General features: G+C 43.4%; 1 protein-coding gene across 2 annotated transcripts; it reads right to left on the bottom strand.

Annotated features, from left to right (window-relative positions):
• Window positions 1-4559: 4559 nt before the first annotated feature.
• haus7 (HAUS augmin-like complex, subunit 7) lies at window positions 4560-22045 on the bottom strand. Of its 2 annotated transcripts, none has more exons than XM_042304343.1 (9): window positions 21935-22045; window positions 21483-21598; window positions 21036-21103; window positions 20724-20809; window positions 20079-20272; window positions 18612-18726; window positions 7787-7999; window positions 7519-7630; window positions 4560-5013 (listed from the first exon to the last, which is right to left on the bottom strand). In XM_042304343.1, exons 1-9 carry the CDS (start codon window positions 21989-21991, stop codon window positions 4925-4927), a joined length of 1050 nt encoding a protein of 349 aa, XP_042160277.1. In that variant the 5' UTR covers window positions 21992-22045; the 3' UTR covers window positions 4560-4924. The 2 variants fall into 2 exon arrangements, with proteins under 2 accessions (XP_042160277.1, XP_042160278.1); XM_042304344.1 differs by having other exon boundaries at window positions 20724-20785.
• Window positions 22046-24796: the final 2751 nt, after the last annotated feature.

The following is a 24796-nucleotide window of genomic DNA, read 5'->3' as shown; positions in this document are numbered from 1 at the left end:
AGCCAGACTGGAGTTCACAGAGCCAGACTGGAGTTCACAGAGCCAGACTGGAGTTTATAGAGCCAGACTGGAGTTCATAGAACCAGACTGGAGTTCACAGAGCCAGACTGGAGTTCACAGAGCCAGACTGGAGTTCACAGAGCCAGACTGGAGTTCATAAAAAGACTGTTCTCCAGAAGGTATCCCTCAAGTTGATTACAAACTCGTCTCTCAACAACTTTGGATGAGGTTCTGAGGTTTGACACAGGCCTGTAGTTTCCTACAATTGTTTTACTGCTCTTCTTGTGGAGTGAAACCAGGCTGTTTTGAGATCCTTGGGGAATTGACCACTGCTAATAGAAAGAGGACTATCCTTTATGAATCTTGCAGGAAGGTTATCCAGCCCAGTTGCTTTGTTGGTGCTCATCAAGCATAGTAGATTGGCAACGTTGTCCTCTGTCTCCTCCTCTGTCACAGCTCAAACTAATCATTAGTGATCCTTTGATGTGGTACAAGTTGATAATAAAGACTGACCATAGTGTCCAGAGAAGGTGGGTAACTTCTTAACCAGAGATGAGGCTGAGAGTGGTTAAAACTGTGTTGGGGAATAGTCAGAATTGGTGGGTAACAGAGATAAGATGTTTTATTTTCATCATATTCTGATGAGTTATTTCTCATCAGAATGTATTTTGTTGTACTATAGTGGTGGCCATTGGCAGTTATCTGTTCTCTGTCAGGACTAAGTTGCATGGGCCGCAGAGAGGGGAGAGGTCAAAGTATCATCATGTGTAAACATATCTTTTGCTCCAGTCACTCCCTACTTTTCCCATCGGGGAGAGGAGGATGGCAGTGTCTGGAATCATTCTATGCTCCCCGTGAGCTTGTCCAGGATTGGTTGTATTTAGAATTGGTTGTATCTAAATGACAATTTGATATATGCCTGTTGATATGGAGGATTGGTTTATGGTTCTGGGTTTGAGTAAGGAGACAAAGCTGAACAATTTATTGTGTCTATGCTGTCTGACTATGTGTTTTTTTTGCTATTATAGGAACTCAGCTGCAATGTGTGGGGGGCTCTCAGAGAATTCATTGATAGACACTGAATTGATCTGAGAGTCACAGGGTTGTGATAGAGCTCATATAATTAAAGATGGACTTTGAGAACTAACTCTGACTTGTGTGTGGTTTGCGCTCATGATTTGGTAAATAGAGGAAATTTCCACGACAACTGTGTTAAAATAATTTGCAACCTTTGCCTTGTCATAGCATAAACATAATCAATATCCAGGCCAATACTACAGGATTTTACCGTATCATCAATATCCAGGCCAATACTACAGGATTTTACCGTATCATCAATATCCAGGCCAATACTACAGGATTTTACCGTATCATCAATATCCAGGCCAATACTACAGGATTTTACCGTATCACAATATCCAGGCCAATACTACAGGATTTTACCGTATCATCAATATCCAGGCCAATACTACAGGATTTTACCGTATCATCAATATCCAGGCCAATACTACAGGATTTTACCGTATCATCAATATCCAGGCCAATACTACAGGATTTTACCGTATCATCAATATCCAGGCCAATACTACAGGATTTTACCGTATCATCAATATCCAGGCCAATACTACAGGATTTTACCGTATCATCAATATCCAGGCCAATACTACAGGATTTTACCGTATCATCATACTACAGGATTTTACCGTATCATCAATATCCAGGCCAATACTACAGGATTTTACCGTTCATCAATATCCAGGCCAATACTCAGGATTTTACATCATATATCCAGGCCAATACTACAGGATTTTTTTACCGTATCATCAATATCCAGGCCAATACTACAGGATTTTACCGTATCACCGGCCAATATCATCAATATATCCAGGCCAATACTACAGGATTTTACCTTAATATATTTGTATTTATTTTATTTCTCCTTTATTTAACCAGGTAGGGAAGTTGAGAACACCTTTATTTAACCAGGTAGGGAAGTTGAGAACAAGTTCTCATTTACAACTGCGACCTGGCCAAGATAAAGCAAAGCAGTTCGACACATACAACGACACAGATTTACACATGGAATAAAACAGACATAGTCAATAATACAGTATAAACAAGTCTATATACGATGTGAGCATCGAGGTGAGAAGGGAGGTAAGGGCAAAAAAATGGCCATGGTGGCAAAGTAAATACAATAATACAGTATAAACAAGCCTATATACGATGTGAGCAAATGAGGTGAGATAAGGGAGGTAAAGGCAAAAAAAAGGCCATGGTGGCAAAGTAAATACAATATAGCAAGTAAAACACTGGAATGGTTGATTTGCAGTGGAAGAATGTGCAAAGTAGAGAGAGAAATAATGGGGTGCAAAGGAGCACACCACCTGTGTCATTAAGGCCTAGACCTTTTGACAGAGGCCAAATTAAGTTTACAGTAGACCTGCCAATGGCAGACTTGGTTAATGTAATGAAATGTTGTATAATGCACTTTTTTTTATAAAGAAAATCACCTTCCAGTGTAAAAACCAGGGAATCTCAAAACAAAAAACAAAGTTTTAAGTGAGAAGTAGGTCTGAAGCTGTAAAAAGGACATTCACAAGGTTTGAATCTGTGCTGTAAAACCTTGGTAGAGCATGGGTGGAGTAGGCATTGTGGGGCTGTAAAACCTTGGTAGAGCATGGGTGGAATAGGCATTGTGGTGCTGGTAAACCTTGGTAGAGCATGGGTGGAGTAGGCGTTGTGGTGCTGTAAAACCTTGGTAAAGCATGGGTGGAGTAGGCATTGTGGGGCTGTAAAAGCTTGGTAGAGCATGGGTGGAGTAGGCATCGTGGTGCTGGTAAACCTTGGTAGAGCATGGGTGGAATAGGCATTGTGGTGCTCCTGAATTTACTATATTTTTCGGCTTCAGACCAATACCCACTTCTTACTTAAATTCCTGAAAATTATGTAATGGCTTTAGAAGCTTCTGATTGACTCAAATGATGTCAATTAGCCTATCAGAGGTGTACCTGTGGATGTATTTCAAGGCCTACCTTCAAACTCAGTGCCTCTTTTCTTGACATCATGGGAAAACCAAAAGAAATCAGCAAAGACCTCAGAAAAAAAATTGTAGATCTCTGGTTTGATGAAACAAAGATATAATTGTTTGGCCATAATGACGATCGTTTTGTTTGGAGGAAAAAGGGGGAGGCTTGCAAAGCTGAAGAAAACCATCCCAACCGTGAAGCACGGGGTTTGCAGCATCATGTTGTGGGGGTGCTTTGCTGAAGGAGGAACTGGTGCACTTCACAAAATAGATGGCATCATGAGGGGGGGATGGTGATACTGTAAATGTGTAATATTGATGGGCACCTAAATTATTTGTATTTTTTAAGTCCATTTCTGCTTGATACCTGGTATGTCAAATTGCAGTGTATTTTTGTAAATGTACTTTTTAGAAAATAAACTATGCAACGTATGTTACACACACATGCCATCTGTGTGCTAGCTAGTATCTTTTCTCCTTGGTGCCTGAGCTTCATTTCCTGAAAATATTTTGGATGTTTAACACTTATAGAGACAGATTATGTATTCATGAAAACAGAGTGACGTGTGTGTGTGTGTGTGTGTGTGTGAGAGAGAGAGAGATATAAATTGAGCCGCAGTTCCGTGGTAGAAACACTGACTATTCATAGTATGTTAAAGATTTCTAGTGTAGTAACCCTTATGGACCTCACTATCTGGCACATTGAATTCTAGTGAAGTAACCCTTATGGACCTCACATTGAATTCTAGTGAAGTAACCCTTATGAACCTCACTATCTGGCACATTGAATTCTAGTGAAGTAACCCTTATGAACCTCACTATCTGCTACATTGAATTCTAGTGAAGTAACCCTTATGAACCTCACTATCTGGCACATTGAATTCTAGTGAAGTAACCCTTATGGACCTCACTATCTGGCACATTGAATTCTAGTGAAGTAACCCTTATGGACCTCACATTGAATTCTAGTGAAGTAACCCTTATGGACCTCACTATCTGGCACATTGAATTCTAGTGAAGTAACCCTTATGGACCTCACTATCTGGCACATTGAATTCTAGTGAAGTAACCCTTATGGACCTCACTATCTGGCACATTGAATTCTAGTGTAGTAACCCTTATGAACCTCACTATCTGGCACATTGAATTCTAGTGAAGTAACCCTTATGGACCTCACATTGAATTGAATTCTAGTGTAGTAACCCTTATGGACCTCACATTGAATTCTAGTGTAGTAACCCTTATGGACCTCACATTGAATTCTAGTGTAGTAACCCTTATGGACCTCACTATCTGGCACATTGAATTCTAGTGAAGTAACCCTTATGGACCTCACAATCTGGCACATTGAATTCTAGTGAAGTAACCCTTATGGACCTCACTATCTATAGATTGAAGCCCTGAGCTGACAAGGTAAAACTCTGTCGTTCTGCCCCTGAACAGGCAGTTAACCCACTGTTCCTAGGCCGTCATTGAAAATAAGAATTTGTTCTTAACTGACTTGCCTAGTTAAATAAGTATAAAATGGGACTTCAGAAACTAGTAACCTTTATTTATCCAGGTTAGTAACGATAAAATATTTTTTTCAAGAGACCCGGTGCAACCAAGAGAGACAAATATCACACACAGACAACATAAAACAATGTTGTCTGCAGTTCTGGTGTTGAGAAAGTGTATTGTAACATTTTTAAAAACTAAGATGGGAACATGGAAAGCCAAGCTAGATAATGATGTGCCTACTGCCCTAGTAACAGTTACACAGTTAGCACTGATACTAGAACAACCGTAGCATTGAAATGCATGTGGTGATCATGGAGAGTTAGCAGTAGCAAGCTAATAGTTGTCTGTAGAGTTTAGGGTTCGGTTAGCGGTAGCCTGCTAGCTTCAGTCTGGAGTTCAGGGTTCGGTTAGCGGTTTGCTATCCGTTCCGTGGTGAAGAGAAAGGAACTCCGTGTATCTCTTGGTAAGGTCCTCCAACTGGGTGGCTGTAACACAAAATCACACAGTCAACTTCAACAACAATATACAGTTGAAGTCAGAAGTTTACATTCACTTAGATTGGAGTCATTAAAACTAGTTTTTCAACCACTCCACACATTTCTTGTTAACAAACTATGGTTTTGGCAAGTCGGTTAGGACATCTACTTTGTGCATGACACAAGTCATTTTTCCAACAATTGTTTACAGACAGATTATTTCACTTATAATTCACCGTATCACAATTCCAGTGGGTCAGAAGTTTACATACACTAAATTGACTGTGCCTTTAAACAGCTTGGACAATTCCAGAAAATTATGCCATGGCTTTAGAAGCTTCTGATAGGCTAATTGACATAATTAGAGTCCATTAGAGGTGTACCTGTGGATGTATTTCAAGGCCTACCGTCAAACTCAGTGCCTCTTTAATGGACATCATGGGAAAATCAAAAGAAATCAGCCAAGACCTCCACAAGTCTGGTTCATCCTTGGGAGCAATTTCCAAACACCTGAAGGTACCACGTTCATCTGTACAAACAACAGTACGCAAGTATAAACACCATGGGACCACGCAGCCGTCACACCGCTCAGGAAGGAGACGCGTTCTGTCTCCTAGAGATGAACATACTTTGGTGCGAAAAGTGCAAATCAATCCCAGAACAGCAGCAAAGGACCTTGTGAAGATGCTGGAGGAAACAGGTACAAAAATATCTATATCCACAGTAAAAACGAGTCCTATATCGACATAACCTGAAAGGCCGCTCAGCAAGGAAGAAGCCACTGCTCCAAAACCGCCATAAAAAAGCCAGACTACGGTTTGCAACTGCACATGGGGACAAAGATCGTACTTTTTGGAGAAATGTCCTCTGGTCTGATGAAACAAAAATAGAACTGTTTGACCATAATGAACATCGTTATGTTTGTAGGAAAAAGGGGGAGGCTTGCAAGCCGAAGAACACCATCCCAACCGTGAAGCACGGGGGTGGCAGCATCATGTTGTGGGGGTGCTTTGCTGCAGGAGGGACTGGTGCACTTCACAAAATAGATGGCATCATGAGGGAGGAAAATTGTGGATATATTGAAGCAACATCTCAAGACATCAGTCAGGAAGTTGAAGCTTAGTTGCAAATGAGTCTTCCAAATGGACAAGGACCCCAAGCATACTTGCAAAGTTGTGGCAAAATGGCAACAAAGTCATTGTATTGGAGTGACCATCACAAAGCCCTGACCTCAATCCTATAGAAAATTTGTGGGCAGACCTGAAAAAGCGTGTGTGAGCAAGGAGGCCTACAAACCCGACTCAGTTACATCAGATCTGTCAGTAGGAATGGGCCAAAATTCACCCAACTTATTATTGAAAGCTTGTGGAAGGCTACCTGGAACATTTGACCCAAGTTAAACAATTTAAAAGGCAATGATACCAAATACTAACTGAGTGTATGTAAACTTCTGACCAACTGGGAATGTGATGAAATAAATCAAAGCTGAAATATATCATTCTCTACTATTATTCTGACATTTCACATTCTTAAAATAAAGTGGTGATCCTAACTGACCTAAGACAGGGAAGTTTTACTAGAATTAAATGTCAGGAATTGTGAAAAACTGAGTTTAAATGTAGTTGGCTAAGGTGTATGTAAACTTTCAACTTCAACTGTAAATACACTACCAGTCAAAAGGTTGGACACCTACTCATTCAAGGGTTTTTCTTTATCGTGACTATTTTCTACATTGTAGAATAATAGTGAAGACATCAAAACTATGAAATAACATGTGCAACTAAATAGCTACCCTTTGCCTTGACAGCTTTGCACACTCTTGGCATTCTGTCAACCAGCTTCATGAGGTAGTCACCTGGAATGCATTTCAATAAACAGGTGTGCCTTGTTAAAAGTTCATTTGTGGCATTTCTTTCCTTCTTAATGCGTTTGAGCCAATCAGTTGTGTTGTGACGAGGTCGGGGTGGTATACAGAAGATATCCCTATTTGGTAAAAGACCAAGTCCATACTATGGCAAGAACATCTGAAATAAGCAAAGAGAAACAGCAGTCCACATCATGGCATAGTTCTGTGGAATTGGTTAATTGTGCCTTGAGATTCTAAATGAATCCCTGAGTGTCACCAGCAAACACCTCTACACACCTCCTCCACTTTTTGGGTTACTACATGATTCCATGTGTTATTTCCTAGTTTTGATGTCTTCACTATTATTCTACAATGTAGACAATAGTACAAATAAAGAAAAACCCTTGAATGAGTAGGTGTGTCCAAGCCTTTGACTGGTACTGTATGTATATATGTATGGCAGAGGGTCTGTGTGTATATACTCACAGAGGGTGTGTGTTTGTGAAGGCGAGGGTCTGTGTGTATATACTCACAGAGGGTGTGGTTGTGAAGGCGAGGGTCTGTGTATATATACTCACAGAGGGTGTGTTTGTGAAGGCGAGGGTCTGTGTGTATATACTCACAGAGGGTGTGTTTGTGAAGGCGAGGGTCTGTGTGTATATACTCACAGAGGGTGCGTTTGTGTCCGTGACTCCAGTAGCAAGGGTCCGAGTGTACCTCATTCACCGTGTCAGACAGACATACAGACACCTCTGATACCTGCTGCAGGACCTCTAGCTCCTAGAGACAGACATTTTGTAGTATTTTAATTACTTAGCATGGAATGCAACTAGCTCAAACAGAGGGATGCTTTCTATAATAATTAACACACAAAGAGAGAGATGCTATGAAAACACAGTCAGCCCTCAGAGGAACACAGAGACGATGTGTGTGTACCGTGTTGCAGGCGTTGAGCAGCCTATGGACAGTGCTGAAGATGTGTGTGTGTGATCTGAGGCTGGGAGGGTCTCTGCTGCAGTAGGATCTGAAGTCCGTGTCGTACACACGGCTGAACACACTCATCATCTGGGCCAGATCAGACACAGCTACGCGTAACGCGCACACAGAGAACCGGCTAGGACTGGCCTCCTCACCACGCAGGAACACACACTGGGAGAGAAAATTATTGTTTTATTCAAAAGTGTTCTACAAGTTATATTTATAGTTTAGAAGAGGTCTGATATAGAGCAACAAGAGGTACAGGAAGTATTCACCCCCTTGACTTTGTCCACATTTTGTTGTGTTAGTCTGAATTTAAAATGGATTACATTGATGTTGTGTCACTGATCTACACACAATACAACAATGTCAAAGTGGAATTGTTTTTTGAAGTTTGTACAAATCAATAAAAAATGAAAAGCTGAAATGTCTTGAGTCAATAAGTATTCAAGCCCTTAGTTATGGAAAGCCTGTAACTGTAACCTGTAACTATACTGAACAAAACTCTAAATACAACATGAAGTGTTGGTCCCATGTTTCATGATCTGAGATAAAAGAACACAGAAATTTTCCACACGCACAAAAGGTTTATTCCTCTTACATCCCTGTTAGTGAGCATTTCTCCTTAGATTATCTTGGCTATCTATCTGACAGGTGTGGCATATCAAGAAGATGACTAAACAGCACGATCATTACACAGTTGCACCTTGTGCTGGAGGAAAAATAAAAGGACACTATAAAATGTGCAGTTGTCACACAACACAATGCCACAGATGTCTCAAGCCTCGAGGGAGCGTAGAATTGGCATGCTGGATTGCATGAATGTCCACCAGAGCTGTTATAGTAGAATTTTATTTTAATTTCTCTACCACAAGCCGCCTCCAACGTTGTTTTAGAGAATTTGGCAGTACGTCCGACCGGCCTCACAACTAAAGACCACACCAGCCTAGGACCTTCACATTCGGTTTCTTCATCTGCGTGATCGTCTGAGACCAGCCACCCGGACAGCTGATGAAACTGTGGGTTTGTACAACCAAAGAACTTCTGCACAAACGGTCAGAAATCTGCGTGCTCGTCGTCCTCACCAGGGTCTTGACCTGACTGCAGTTCAGCGTCGTAACCGACTTCAGTGGGAAAATGCTCACCTTCGACGGCCACTGGCACGCTGGAGAAGTGTGCTCTTCCCAGATGAATCCCCGTTTCAACTGTACCGGGCCGATATCAGACAGCGTCGTGTGGGCGAGTGGCTTGCTGATGTCATCGTTGTGAACAGAGTGCCCCATGGTTGCAGTGGGGTTATGGAATGGGCAGGCTACGGACAATGAACACAATTGCATTTTAAAAATCGACGACAATTTGAATGCACAGAGAAAACGTGACGAGATCCTGGGGCCCCATTCATCCCGCGTCATTCATCCGCCGCCATCCCCTCTTGTTTCAGCGTGATAATACACGACCCCGTGTTGCAAGGATCTGTAATTCCTGGAAGCTGAAAACATCCCAGTTTCTCTATGGCTGCATAGTCATCATGTTTGGGATGCTCTGGATCGACGTGTATGACAGCGTGTTCCAGTTCCCGCCAATATCCAGCTACTTCACACAGCCCTTGAAGAGGAGTGGGACAACATTCCACAGGCAACAGCCTGATCAACTATGTGAAGAAGATGTGTCATAATGCAAATGGTGGTCACACCAGATACTGACTGGTTTTCTGATCCAGGCCCCTACCTTTTTGTTAAGGTATCTGTGACCACCAGATGCACATCTGTATTCCCATCATGTGAAATCCATAGATTAGGGTCTAATGAATGTATTTCAATGGACTGATTTCCTTATTTGAACTGTAACTCAGTCAAATCTTTTAAATTGCTGCATGTTTCAGGAGTAAAAGTTTGCTTAACAAGTCACATAATAAGTTACATGGACTCACTGTGTGCAATAATAGTGTTTAACATGATTTTTGAATGACTACCTCATCTCTGTACCCCACACATACAGATAATTGTAAAGTTCTTCAGTAGAGCAGTGAATTCCAAACACAGATTCAACCACAAAGACCAGGGAGATTTTCCATTGTCTTGCAAAGGGCTGCTATTGGTAGATGGGTGAAAATAAAGTAGCAGACATTGAATATCCCTTTGATCATGGTGAAGTTATTATTACACTTTGGATGGTGTATCAATACATCCAGTCACTACAAAGATAGACGTCCTTCCTAACTCAGCTGAGAGGAAGGAAACCGCTCAGGGATTTCGCCATGAGGCCAGTAGGGACTTTAAAACAGAGTTTAATAGGCCAGTAGGGACTTTAAAACAGAGTTTAATAGGCCAGTAGGGACTTTAAAACAGAGTTTAATAGGCCAGTAGGGACTTTAAAACAGAGTTTAATAGGCCAGTAGGGACTTTAAAACAGAGTTTAATAGGCCAGTAGGGACTTTAAAACAGAGTTTAATAGGCCAGTAGGGACTTTAAAACAGAGTTTAATAGGCCAGTAGGGACTTTAAAACAGAGTTTAATAGGCCAGTAGGGACTTTAAAACAGAGTTTAATAGGCCAGTAGGGACTTTAAAACAGAGTTTAATAGGCCAGTAGGGACTTTAAAACAGAGTTTAATAGGCCAGTAGGGACTTTAAAACAGAGTTTAATAGGCCAGTAGGGACTTTAAAACAGAGTTTAATAGGCCAGTAGGGACTTTAAAACAGAGTTTAATAGCTGTGATTGAACTGAGGATGGTTCAACAACTTTGCAGTTACAGTGGGGCAAAAATGAGATAGATAGATATGTATAGGGGGAAGGAGACAGGGATACTAGAGTGATGGAGGTAGATATGTATAGGGGGAAGGAGACAGGGATACTGGAGTGATGGAGGTAGATATGTATAGGGGGAAGGAGACAGGGATACTAGAGTGATGGAGGTAGATATGTATAGGGGAAGGAGACAGGGATACTGGAGTGATGGAGGTAGATATGTATAGGGGGAAGGAGACAGGGATACTGGAGTGATGGAGGTAGATATGTATAGGGGGAAGGAGACAGGGATACTGGAGTGATGGAGGTATGGAGGTAGATATGTATAGGGGGAAGGAGACAGGGATACTGGAGTGATGGAGGTAGATATGTATAGGGGGAAGGAGACAGGGATACTGGAGTGATGGAGGTATGGAGGTAGATATGTATAGGGGAAGGAGACAGGGATACTGGAGTGATGGAGGTAGATACCAGAAACAAAATTGCCTAGGAAATGGAATCTGCATGTATAGGGGAAGGAGACAGGGATACTGGAGTGATGGAGGTATGGAGGTAGATATGTATAGGGGGAAGGAGACAGGGATACTGGAGTGATGGAGGTAGATATGTATAGGGGGAAGGAGACAGGGATACTGGAGTGATGGAGGTAGATATGTATAGGGGGAAGGAGACAGGGATACTGGAGTGATGGAGGTAGATATGTATAGGGGGAAGGAGACAGGGATACTAGAGTGATGGAGGTAGATATGTATAGGGGGAAGGAGACAGGGATACTAGAGTGATGGAGGTAGATATGTATAGGGGGAAGGAGACAGGGATACTAGAGTGATGGAGGTAGATATGTATAGGGGGAAGGAGACAGGGATACTAGAGTGATGGAGGTAGATATGTATAGGGGAAGGTGACAGGGATACTGGAGTGATGGAGGTAGATATGTATAGGGGGAAGGAGACAGGGATACTGGAGTGATGGAGGTAGATATGTATAGGGGGAAGGAGACAGGGATACTGGAGTGATGGAGGTAGATATGTATAGGGGGAAGGAGACAGGGATACTGGAGTGATGGAGGTAGATATGTATAGGGGGAAGGAGACAGGGATACTAGAGTGATGGAGGTAGATATGTATAGGGGGAAGGAGACAGGGATACTGGAGTGATGGAGGTAGATATGTATAGGGGGAAGGAGACAGGGATACTGGAGTGATGGAGGTAGATATGTATAGGGGGAAGGAGACAGGGATACTGGAGTGATGGAGGTAGATATGTATAGGGGAAGGAGACAGGGATACTAGAGTGATGGAGGTAGATATGTATAGGGGGAAGGAGACAGGGATACTAGAGTGATGGAGGTAGATATGTATAGGGGGAAGGAGACAGGGATACTAGAGTGATGGAGGTAGATATGTATAGGGGGAAGGAGACAGGGATACTAGAGTGATGGAGGTAGATATGTATAGGGGAAGGAGACAGGGATACTAGAGTGATGGAGGTAGATATGTATAGGGGGAAGGAGACAGGGATACTAGAGTGATGGAGGTAGATATGTATAGGGGGAAGGAGACAGGGATACTGGAGTGATGGAGGTAGATATGTATAGGGGAAGGAGACAGGGATACTGGAGTGATGGAGGTAGATATGTATAGGGGAAGGTGGCAGGAGTGATGGAGGTAGATACAGTGGGGCAAAAAAGTATTTAGTCAGCCACCAATTGTGCAAGTTCTCCCACTTAAAAAGATGAGAGGCCTGTAATTTTCATCAAAGGTACACTTCAACTATGACGGACAAAATGAGAAAAATAATCCAGAAAATCACATTGTAGGATTTTTAATGAATTTATTTGCAAATGTTGGTGGAAAATAAGAATTTGGTCACCTACAAACAAGCAAGATTTCTGGCTCTCTTTAAGAGGCTCCTCTGTCCTCCACTCGTTACCTGTATTAATGGCACCTGTTTGAACTTGTTATCAGTATAAAAGACACCTGTCCACAACCTCAAACAGTCACACTCCAAACTCCACTATGACCAAGACCAAAGAGCTGTCAAAGGACACCAGAAACAAAATTGTAGACCTGCACCAGGCTGGGAAGACTGAATCTGCAATAGGTCAGCAGCTTGGTTTGAATAAATCAACTGTGGAAGCAATTATTAGGAAATGGAAGACATACAAGACCACTGATAATCTCCTTCGATCTGGGGCTCCACGCAAGATCTCACCCCGCGGGGTCAAAATGATTCAAATGATTCAAAAATCCCAGAACCACACGGGGGGACCTAGTGAATGACCTGCAGAAAGCTGGGACCAAGGTAACAAAGCCTTCCATCAGCAAGGGCATTGAAGATCAAACGTGGCTGGGTCTTTCAGCATGACAATGATCCCAAACACACCGCCCGGGCAACGAAGGAGTGGCATTTCAAGGTCCTGGAGTGGCCTAGCCAGTCTCCAGATCTCAACCCCATAGAAAATCTTTGGAGGGAGTTGAAAGTCCGTGTTGCCCAGCAACAGCCCCAAAGCATCACTGCTCTAGAGGAGATCTGCATGGAGGAATGGGCCAAAATACCAGCAACAGTGTGTGAAAACCTTGTGAAGACGTACAGAAAACGTTTGACCTCTGTCATTGCCAACAAAGGGTATATAACAAAGTATTGAGATAAACTTTTGTTATTGACCAAATACCATATTATTTTCCACCATAATTTGCAAATAAATTCATAAAAAATCCTACAATGTGATTTTCTGGATTTTTTTTCTAATTTTGTCTGTCATAGTTGAATTGTACCTATGATGAAAATTACAGGCCTCTCATCTTTTTAAGTGGGAGAACATGCACAATTTGTGGCTGACTAAATACTTTTTTGCCCCACTGTACTCCACAATACTAACCTAAATGACAGAGTGAAAAGAAGGAAGCCTGTACAGAATAAAAATATTCCAAGCATGCATCCTGCACTAAAGTAAAAAAAATTGAGATTAACTTTTTGTCCTGAATACAAAGCATTATGTTTGGGGCAAATCCAACACAACACATCACTGAGTACCACTCTTCATATCAAGCATGGTGGTGGGTATGCTTGTCATCGGCAAGGACTAGGGATTTTTTAGGATAAAAATAAAACGGAACAGAGCTAAGCACTGGACAAATCCTAGAGGAAAACCTGGTTCAGTCTGCTTTCCAACAGACACTGGGAGATTAATTCACCTTTCAGCAAGACAATAACTTTAAACACAAGACCCAACATACACTGGAGTCACTTACCAAGATAACATTGAATGTTGCTATGGTAAAGCCTGAAAATGTCTGTCTAGCAATGATCAATAACTTCACAGAGCTTGAAGAATTTTGAAAATAATTATGTGCAAATATTGTACAATCCAGGTGTGCAGAGCTCTTACTGACTCACTTCTGTAATCGCTGCCAAAGGCGATTCTAACACGTATTGACTCAGGGTCTTACCCAGAAAGACTCCCAGCTGTAATCACTGCCAAAGGCGATTCTAACACGTATTGACTCAGGGGTGTGAATACTTACGTAAATCAGATTTCTGTATTTCATTTTCAATCCATTTAAAAGCATTTCTAAAAACATGTTTCAATTGTCAATATGGGGTATTCTTTTTCAAATCTATTTAATCGATTTTGAATTCAGCCTGTAAAATGTGGAATAAGTCGAGGGGTATGAACACTGAAGGCACTGTAGGTAAAACAAATCATTCCACCTCCATAATTATTGACACCCTCAATAAAAAATAAGCAACAAATAAATGATTTATAATATGTATAAAATACAAATACTGAGCTACATTGCATGCTCAGAAAAAAATGGTAAGACAAGCATTTCATACTAATACACAGTGGAAGATTTTGTTGAAACAAGTAACACTTTTTTATCTCAAAGTTGTTTTTAAATGATTGGCACTCCTAAAAATTCTTATGGATGAAATTGAACAAAACTTAAATCTCAGGTTAAAGACGAACTGAACTGGAGAACCGTCAACGCCATCATCAACTTTACCAGTACAAGGACATTTTTAGCAAAAACCTGGTTTCCTCTGCTAGGAGGCTGAAAATTGACTTCAAGTGGATCTTCCAGAAATACAATAACCCCAAGCACACATCAAATCCACCCAGAAATGGTTCATTGACCACAAAAATCAACATTTTACAATGGCCAACGGATAACAAGGATCTGGAGAGATTCTGTATGGAGTAATAGTCTAAGATCCCTCCCACTGTGTTCTAGAATCTCAGACAACATTCTAGAAAAGGCTCAGTACTGTTATCATTACAAGGGGAGACAAAGCATTAGACTCAGTACTGGTATCATTACAAGGGGAGACAAAGCATTAGACTCAGTACTGGTATCATTACAAGGGGAGACAAAGCATTAGACTCAGTACTGTTATCATTACAAGGGGAGACAAAGCATTAGACTCAGTACTGTTATCATTACAAGGGGAGACAAAGCATTAGACTCAGTACTGGTATCATTACAAGGGAGACAAAGCATTAGACTCAGTACTGGTATCATTACAAGGGGAGACAAAGCATTAGACTCAGTACTGGTATCATTACAAGGGAGACAAAGCATTAGACTCAGTACTGTTATCATTACAAGGGGAGACAAAGCATTAGACTCAGTACTGGTATCATTACAAGGGGAGACAAAGCATTAGACTCAGTACTGGTATCATTACAAGGGGAGACAAAGCATTAGACTCAGTACTGTTATCATTACAAGGGGAGACAAAGCATTAGGCTCAGTACTGTTATCATTACAAGGGGAGACAAAGCATTAGACTCAGTACTGGTATCATTACAAGGGAGACAAAGCATTAGCCTCAGTACTGTTATCATTACAAGGGGAGACAAAGCATTAGACTCAGTACTGGTATCATTACAAGGGGAGACAAAGCATTAGACTCAGTACTGGTATCATTACAAGGGGAGACAAAGCATTAGACTCAGTACTGTTATCATTACAAGGGGAGACAAAGCATTAGGCTCAGTACTGTTATCATTACAAGGGGGGGGACAAAGCATTAGACTCAGTACTGTTATCATTACAAGGGGAGACAAAGCATTAGACTCAGTACTGTTATCATTACAAGGGGAGACAAAGCATTAGACTCAGTACTGGTATCATTACAAGGGGAGACAAAGCATTAGACTCAGTACTGTTATCATTACAAGGGGAGACAAAGCATTAGACTCAGTACTGGTATCATTACAAGGGGAGACAAAGCATTAGACTCAGTACTGTTATCATTACAAGGGGAGACAAAGCATTAGACTCAGTACTGTTATCATTACAAGGGGAGACAAAGCATTAGACTCAGTACTGGTATCATTACAAGGGGAGACAAAGCATTAGACTCAGTACTGGTATCATTACAAGGGGAGACAAAGCATTAGACTCAGTACTGGTATCATTACAAGGGGAGACAAAGCATTAGACTCAGTACTGGTATCATTACAAGGGGAGACAAAGCATTAGACTCAGTACTGTTATCATTACAAGGGGAGACAAAGCATTAGGCTCAGTACTGTTATCATTACAAGGGGAGGGGGACAAAGCATTAGACTCAGTACTGTTATCATTACAAGGGGAGACAAAGCATTAGGCTCAGTACTGGTATCATTACAAGGGGAGACAAAGCATTAGGCTCAGTACTGTTATCATTACAAGGGGAGACAAAGCATTAGGCTCAGTACTGGTATCATTACAAGGGGAGACAAAGCATTAGACTCAGTACTGGTATCATTACAAGGGGAGACAAAGCATTAGACTCAGTACTGTTATCATTACAAGGGGAGGGGGACAAAGCATTAGACTCAGTACTGTTATCATTACAAGGGGAGACAAAGCATTAGGCTCAGTACTGTTATCATTACAAGGGGAGACAAAGCATTAGACTCAGTACTGTTATCATTACAAGGGGAGACAAAGCATTAGACTCAGTACTGTTATCATTACAAGGGGAGACAAAGCATTAGGCTCAGTACTGTTATCATTACAAGGGGAGACAAAGCATTAGACTCAGTACTGGTATCATTACAAGAGGAGACAAAGCATTAGACTCAGTACTGGTGTCATTACAAGGGGAGACAAAGCATTAGACTCAGTACTGTTATCATTACAAGGGGAGACAAAGCATTAGACTCAGTACTGGTATCATTACAAGGGGAGACAAAGCATTAGACTCAGTACTGGTATCATTACAAGGGGAGACAAAGCATTAGACTCAGTACTGTTATCATTACAAGGGGAGACAAAGCATTAGACTCAGTACTGTTATCATTACAAGGGGAGACAAAGCATTAGACTCAGTACTGGTATCATTACAAGGGGAGACAAAGCATTAGACTCAGTACTGTTATCATTACAAGGGGAGACAAAGCATTAGACTCAGTACTGGTATCATTACAAGGGGAGACAAAGCATTAGACTCAGTACTGGTATCATTACAAGGGAGGGGGGGGAGACAAAGCATTAGACTCAGTACTGTTATCATTACAAGGGGAGACAAAGCATTAGACTCAGTACTGTTATCATTACAAGGGAGACAAAGCATTAGACTCAGTACTGGTATCATTACAAGGGGAGACAAAGCATTAGACTCAGTACTGTTATCATTACAAGGGAGACAAAGCATTAGACTCAGTACTGGTGTCATTACAAGGGGAGACAAAGCATTAGACTCAGTACTGTTATCATTACAAGGGGAGACAAAGCATTAGACTCAGTACTGTTATCATTACAAGAGGAGACAAAGCATTAGACTCAGTACTGTTATCATTACAAGAGGAGACAAAGCATTAGACTCAGTACTGTTATCATTACAAGGGGAGACAAAGCATTAGACTCAGTACTGTTATCATTACAAGGGGAGACAAAGCATTAGACTCAGTACTGTTATCATTACAAGGGGAGACAAAGCATTAGACTCAGTACTGGTGTCATTACAAGGGGAGACAAAGCATTAGACTCAGTACTGGTATCATTACAAGGGGAGACAAAGCATTAGACTCAGTACTGTTATCATTACAAGGGGAGACAAAGCATTAGACTCAGTACTGTTATCATTACAAGGGGAGACAAAGCATTAGACTCAGTACTGTTATCATTACAAGGGGAGACAAAGCATTAGGCTCAGTACTGTTATCATTACAAGGGGAGACAAAGCATTAGACTCAGTACTGTTATCATTACAAGGGGAGACAAAGCATTAGACTCAGTACTGGTGTCATTACAAGGGGAGACAAAGCATTAGACTCAGTACTGTTATCATTACAAGGGGAGACAAAGCATTAGACTCAGTACTGTTATCATTACAAGGGAGACAAAGCATTAGACTCAGTACTGTTATCATTACAAGAGGAGACAAAGCATTAGACTCAGTACTGTTATCATTACAAGGGGAGACAAAGCATTAGACTCAGTACTGGTATCATTACAAGGGGAGACAAAGCATTAGACTCAGTACTGTTATCATTACAAGGGAGACAAAGCATTAGACTCAGTACTGGTGTCATTACAAGGGACAAAGCAGACAAAGCATTAGGGGAGACTCAGTACTGGTATCATTACAAGGGGAGACAAAGCATTAGACTCAGTACTGTTATCATTACAAGGGGAGACAAAGCATTAGACTCAGTACTGTTATCATTACAAGGGGAGACAAAGCATTAGACTCAGTACTGTTATCATTACAAGGGGAGACAAAGCATTAGACTCAGTACTGTTATCATTACAAGGGGAGACAAAGCATTAGACTCAGTACTGTTATCATTACAAGGGGAGACAAAGCATTAGACTCAGTACTGGTATCATTACAAGGGGAGACAAAGCATTAGGCTCAGTACTGTTATCATTACAAGGGGAGGGGGGGACAAAGCATTAAAAACAGGTGCCAATTTAGACACCTATCCTCGTCAGGTAAATTTCTTCTCATCCTTATCAAGGGTGCCAATAATTTGGGAGGTGACCGTAAATCATTACAACTTCTCCCCTGGATTACATCAGACACACCCCCTCTCACCTGGTCATGCAGCTGTTCCAGGGCGGCGTGAGTGGACTCCAGCAGGGCTGTGACATCAGCAACCTCCTCGCCCCTCGACCTGCTGGGTAGTGACCTCTGACCCTTCCTGGCACCCCTGGAGAGAGGTCAGGTGAGTTAGTACTGGGCCGGAAGCTAAAACATGTCCAAGGGGCCAGGGGGTTGGTGTGTACCTGATGTTAGTGGGCCAGGGAGTTGAGTGTGTACCTGATGTTAGTGGGCCAGGGGGGTTGGTGTGGGGGTGATGTCAGTGGGCCAGGGGTTGGTGTGGGGGTGATGTCAGTGGGCCAGGGGTTGGTGTGGGGGTGATGTTAGTGGGCCAGGGGTTGGTGTGGGGGTGATGTTAGTGGGCCAGGGGTTGGTGTGGGGGTGATGTTAGTGGGCCAGGGGGTTGAGTGTGTACCTGATGTTAGTGGGCCAGGGGTTGGTGTGGGGGTGATGTCAGTGGGCCAGGGGTTGGTGTGGGGGTGATGTCAGTGGGCCAGGGGTTGGTGTGGGGGTGATGTTAGTGGGCCAGGAGGTTGGTGTGGGGGTGATGTTAGTGGGCCAGGGGTTGAGTGTGTACCTGATGTTAGTGGGCCAGGGGGTTGGTGTGGGGGTGATGTCAGTGGGCCAGGGGTTGGTGTGGGGGTGATGTCAGTGGGCCAGGGGTTGGTGTGGGGGTGATGTTAGTGGGCCAGGGGTTGGTGTGGGGGTGATGTTAGTGGGCCAGGTGGTTGGTGTGGGGGTGATGTTAGTGGGCCAGGGGTTGGTGTGGGGGTGATGTTAGTGGGCCAGGGGGTTGGTGTGGGGGTGATGTTAGTGGGCTAGGGGGTTGGTGTGGGGGTGATGTTAGTGGGCCAGGGGTTGAGTGTGTACCTGATGTTAGTGGGCCAGGGGGTTGAGTGTGTACCTGATGTTAGTGGGCCAGGGGTTGGTGTGGGGGTGATGTCAGTGGGCCAGGGGTTGGTGTGGGGGTGATGTTAGTGGGCCAGGGTTGAGTGTGGGGGTGATGTTAGTGGGCCAGGGGGTTGAGTGTGGGGGTGATGTTAGTGGGCCAGGGGTTGAGTGTGTACCTGATGTTAGTGGGCCAGGGGGTTGAGTGTGTACCTGATGTTAGTGGGCCAGGGGTTGGTGTGGGGGTGATGTCTGAGGGCCAGGGGTGATGTCAGAGGGCCAGGGGGTTGGTGTGGGGGTGATGTCAGAGGGTCAGGGGTTGGTGTGGGGGTGATGTCAGAGGGCCAGGGGTGATGTCAGAGGGTCACGGGGTGATGTCAGAGGGCCAGGGGGTGATGTCAGAGGGCCAGGGGTGATGTCAGAGGGCCAGGGGTGATGTCAGAGGGCCAGGGGTGATGTCAGAGGGCCAGGCGGTTGGTGTGGGGGTGATGTCAGAGGGCCTGGGGGTGATGTCAGAGGGCGATGTCAGAGGGCCAGGGGGTGATGTCGGAGGGCCAGGGGGTGAGTGTGTACCTGATATCAGAGGGCCAGGGGTTGAGAGTAGGGGTGAGAGCATGTGTCAGGTGAGGCAGAGCTTCAGGACAGAAGAGTTCCTTCAGTAGGCCCTCTCCTCCGGCCCTGCTGTCCTCACTGCTGTCCACGGAGTCAGGCACTAAAGTAAGCAGCTGCTCCAGGAACCACAGCTGGCGCAGGGGGCAGGCCCGGCCCTGAGGAGGCATACAGCCGGTTACAATATATAGCAGAATAATATACCGCTGAACGTTATACACACCTTTATTTAACTAGGCAAGTCAGTTAAGAACAACCGGCCTGGGAACGGTGGGTTAACTGCCTTGTTCAGGGGAACGATGGGTTAACTGCCTTGTTCAGGGGAACAGTGGGTTAACTGCCTTGTTCAGCGGCAGAACGACAGATTTGTACCTTGTTGGCTCAGGGATTCGAACTTGCAACCTTTTGGTTACTAGCACAACGCTCTAACCACTAGGCTACCCTGCCGCAAGATGGAAACATTGCTGTTGGCCTCAAAATAACATTCAAAGTAAAGCATCACAATTTAAAATTCACATCCCTCTCTCCTTTCTTTCCCTCCCTCCCTTCCTCCCTTCCTTCCTTCCTTCCTTCCTTCCTTCCTTCCTTCCTTCCTTCCTTCCTTCATACCGTGATCAGGTCCAGGTCGTCTGTTCTACACAGCATCATCTCCTGGCCAAACACTGCCAGCTCTAGGTGAGAGAGAGACATTGATTCTAAAAAATTTTTTTTTTTTTTTTGAGAGAGACAGATTAGGTTACAATAAATATTGATGTTTACCGGTATGTAAGCAGAAGCAGTTAAGTTGACAGTGAACATCTCCTTATTGTGCTGCACACCATCTGGTGGACATGATGTACAGGACACACTTTCTCTAACGCCTTCTGACATATCAACATTAGCTGGAAATCAATAGGAATTTACCCAGGCATGTATATTTACCTTGGCTGAGGGAGATTGGGTCTTTAGATCTGAGTGTGGGCAGTTTCTTACCGAGAGATGGACAGATGCTGCAGAGAGAGAGAGAGATCAGCCCACTTGAAACATGAACACTCACTTGGTCCACCGGGAGAAAGTATATCAGTTTGGTGCCGGCGTCCACTCACACCCCCCCCTGCCGGCGTCCACTCACACCCCCCCTGCTGGCGTCCACTCACACCCCCTGCCGGCGTCCACTCACACCCCCCGCCGGCGTCCACTCACACCCCCTGCCGGCGTCCACTCACACCCCCTGCCGGCGTCCACTCACACCCCCTGCCGGCGTCCACTCACACCCCCCCTGCCGGCGTCCACTCACACCGCCCTGGAACAGCTGCACAAACAGCTGAGGGTGTAGTACCTCCTACCTATTGATCCATGCCAGTATCAGTGCAGTACTGAGTGTGTTACCTGCTACAGATCCATGCCAGTATGTCGGTGCGGTGTTGCGATGGAGTACACAGTAGTTCCTGCATACTGTCAGCCTCACGCAGATATAGACCTTCCACCAGGGAACATGACAGGGTCTGTGGTGTACACACACAATATTATATATATATAGATAGAGAGAGAGAGACAATCTACCTCACTCACATGACAAAAACATGCGAAGTAGCTTGTTAGCTACTTACACTACTAACGCTAGGTTTTCCCTCTACACGGTCGTATCATTGGCTTGCTACAAACGTTGGCATTTGTTTAGAGCCATTAGTTGACGTTAGGCAGTTAACTAGCTAGCTGGTCATCATTGTCCTTCACGAGGAAAAATGCCATTCAACTTTGCTACGGTTTGGCTAACAGTATAACGGTTAATTTTTCAATTATAGCAGAAGTGATTGCCGTATGTTAACTTGAGTATTTACCTGTAGAGTAGCGTAGACATGTTGGGACAGTCGGTGTTCTTTCGAAGTAGCCGCCATCTTCCTGCTGGGAGAGTCAGAGCGGAAGTGACGTGGGTTAACGCGGTAGGTTAGTAGTTACCATAGCCACAAAGTCATCATTTTGGCTAAACCCCGCCAGTTTCTACAATTTATCTTCTTAAAAATTTGATTTTAAACCTAAACCTAACCCTACCCTTAAACTTAATTTTAAATACACTGTTACACTGTATGCCTAACCGTAACCTTAAATTAAGACCAAAAAGCCAATTGATGTTTACGATACAGCTAAATGTGACTTTGTAGCAGTGGTAACTAGTGACAAGCACTTATCTCAGTATAGGGATAGTGCTTCCACCTGCTGTTAAAGAGAAGTTACTGCATGTGGACCTTATCCACAGAATTAGGAATTGGAATACTAGAATTGAGCACTAAACCAAGAGGGGTTTGTGGTATATGGCCAATATATCACGGCTAAGGGCTGCTCTTATGCACGATGCATCGTGTCGTGTCTCGACACAGCCCTTAGCCGTGGTATATTGGCCACATACCACAAACCCCCGAGGTGCCTTATTGCTATTATAAACTGGTTATCAACGTAATTCGAGCAGTGAAAACATGTTTTGTCATACCCGTGGTATACGGTCTGCTATTCCAAAGCTGTCAGCCAATCAGCATGCAGGGCTCAAACCAACCAGTTTATAATTAAGTAATAAGCCATGAGGGGGTGTGGTATATGGCCAATATACCACGGCTAAGGGCTGTTCTTTTGTACGATGCAATGCAGAGTGCCTGGATACAGCTTTTAGCCGTGGTATATTGGCCATATATCACCTTAACCTTCTCATGGCCGACATAGCTAGAGTTGCCTCAGGAATTCTCAATCACTACAATGATGGTATATACCACTTCTGGTCTTCAATAATTGACTGGACTACAGGCTTATGAAGACCATCTGAAGCATTATAAACAGGAGACAAGGACAACATTTGTGGTAAACATAAAGGATAAAGCGTGTGGACAGAAGAGTGAGTTCAAATTGAATCAAGGATGGATATTAATCTAGGTCCTTATGCTCCTTATAGGACACATCACTGCACTCTGTACTCCTCTGTAAACTGGTCATCTCTGTATTCCCGTCGCAAGACACACTGGTTGATGCTTATTTATAAAACCCTCTTAGGCCTCACTCCCCCCTATCTGAGATATCTACTGCAGCCCTCATCCTCCACATACAACACCCGTTCTGCCAGTCACATTCTGTTAAAGGTCCCCAAAGCACACACATCCCTGAGTCGCTCCTCTTTTCAGTTCGCTGCAGCTAGCGACTGGGACGAGCTGCAACAAACACTTAAACTGGGCAGTTTTATCTCAATCTCTTCATTCAAAGACTCAATCATGGACACACCGACAGTTGTGGCTGCTTTGTGTGATGTATTGTTGTCTCTACCTTACTGACTGTTGTGGCTGCTTTGTGTGATGTATTGTTGTCTCTACCTTACTGACTGTTGTGGCTGCTTTGTGTGATGTATTGTTGTCTCTACTGACTGTTGTGGCTGCTTTGTGTGATGTATTGTTGTCTCTACCTTACTGACTGTTGTGGCTGCTTTGTGTGATGTATTGTTGTCTCTACCTTACTGACTGTTGTGGCTGCTTTGTGTGATGTATTGTTGTCTCTACCTTACTGACTGTTGTGGCTGCTTTGTGTGATGTATTGTTGTCTCTACCTTACTGACTGTTGTGGCTGCTTTGTGTGATGTATTGTTGTCTCTACTGACTGTTGTGGCTGCTTTGTGTGATGTATTATTGTCTCTACCTTACTGACTGTTGTGGCTGCTTTGTGTGATGTATTGTTGTCTCTACTGACTGTTGTGGCTGCTTTGTGTGATGTATTGTTGTCTCTACCTTACTGACTGTTGTGGCTGCTTTGTGTGATGTATTGTTGTCTCTACTGACTGTTGTGGCTGCTTTGTGTGATGTATTGTTGTCTCTACTGACTGTTGTGGCTGCTTTGTGTGATGTATTGTTGTCTCTACTGACTGTTGTGGCTGCTTTGTGTGATGTATTGTTGTCTCTACTGACTGTTGTGGCTGCTTTGTGTGATGTATTGTTGTCTCTACCTTACTGACTGTTGTGGCTGCTTTGTGTGATGTATTGTTGTCTCTACCTTACTGACTGTTGTGGCTGCTTTGTGTGATGTATTGTTGTCTCTACCTTACTGACTGTTGTGGCTGCTTTGTGTGATGTATTGTTGTCTCTACTGACTGTTGTGGCTGCTTTGTGTGATGTATTGTTGTCTCTACCTTACTGACTGTTGTGGCTGCTTTGTGTGATGTATTGTTGTCTCTACTGACTGTTGTGGCTGCGTTGTGTGATGTATTGTTGTCTCTACTGACTGTTGTGGCTGCTTTGTGTGATGTATTGCGGTCTCTACCTTACTGACTGTTGTGGCTGCTTTGTGTGATGTATTGTTGTCTCTACCTTACTGACTGTTGTGGCTGCTTTGTGTGATGTATTGTTGTCTCTACCTTACTGACTGTTGTGGCTGCTTTGTGTGATGTATTGTTGTCTCTACTGACCGTTGTGGCTGCTTTGTGTGATGTATTGTTGTCTCTACCTTACTGACTGTTGTGGCTGCTTTGTGTGATGTATTGTTGTCTCTACTGACTGTTGTGGCTGCTTTGTGTGATGTATTGTTGTCTCTACTGACTGTTGTGGCTGCTTTGTGTGATGTATTGTTGTCTCTACCTTACTGACTGTTGTGGCTGCTTTGTGTGATGTATTGTTGTCTCTACTGACTGTTGTGGCTGCTTTGTGTGATGTATTGTTGTCTCTACCTTACTGACT

The sequence above is a fragment of the Oncorhynchus tshawytscha genome, linkage group LG22 (assembly GCF_018296145.1).
Source record: "Oncorhynchus tshawytscha isolate Ot180627B linkage group LG22, Otsh_v2.0, whole genome shotgun sequence".
In the NCBI taxonomy this organism is placed as follows: Eukaryota; Metazoa; Chordata; class Actinopteri; order Salmoniformes; family Salmonidae; genus Oncorhynchus; species Oncorhynchus tshawytscha.
This window is presented reverse-complemented; position numbering and strand designations above follow the sequence as displayed.

Bases quoted from the DNA above. Each gene is read 5' to 3' on its own strand.
- haus7 (XM_042304343.1), bottom strand. From the start codon at position 21,991: ATGGCGGCTACTTCGAAAGAACACCGACTGTCCCAACATGTCTACGCT. The intron at 20,810-21,035 runs GTAAATATACAT...AAAATTTTTTAG, and splicing joins CCCAATCTCCCTCAGCCAAG to AATCAATGTCTCTCTCTCAC. The intron at 7,631-7,786 runs GTACACACACAT...GTCTGTCTCTAG, and splicing joins TGCTCAACGCCTGCAACACG to GAGCTAGAGGTCCTGCAGCA.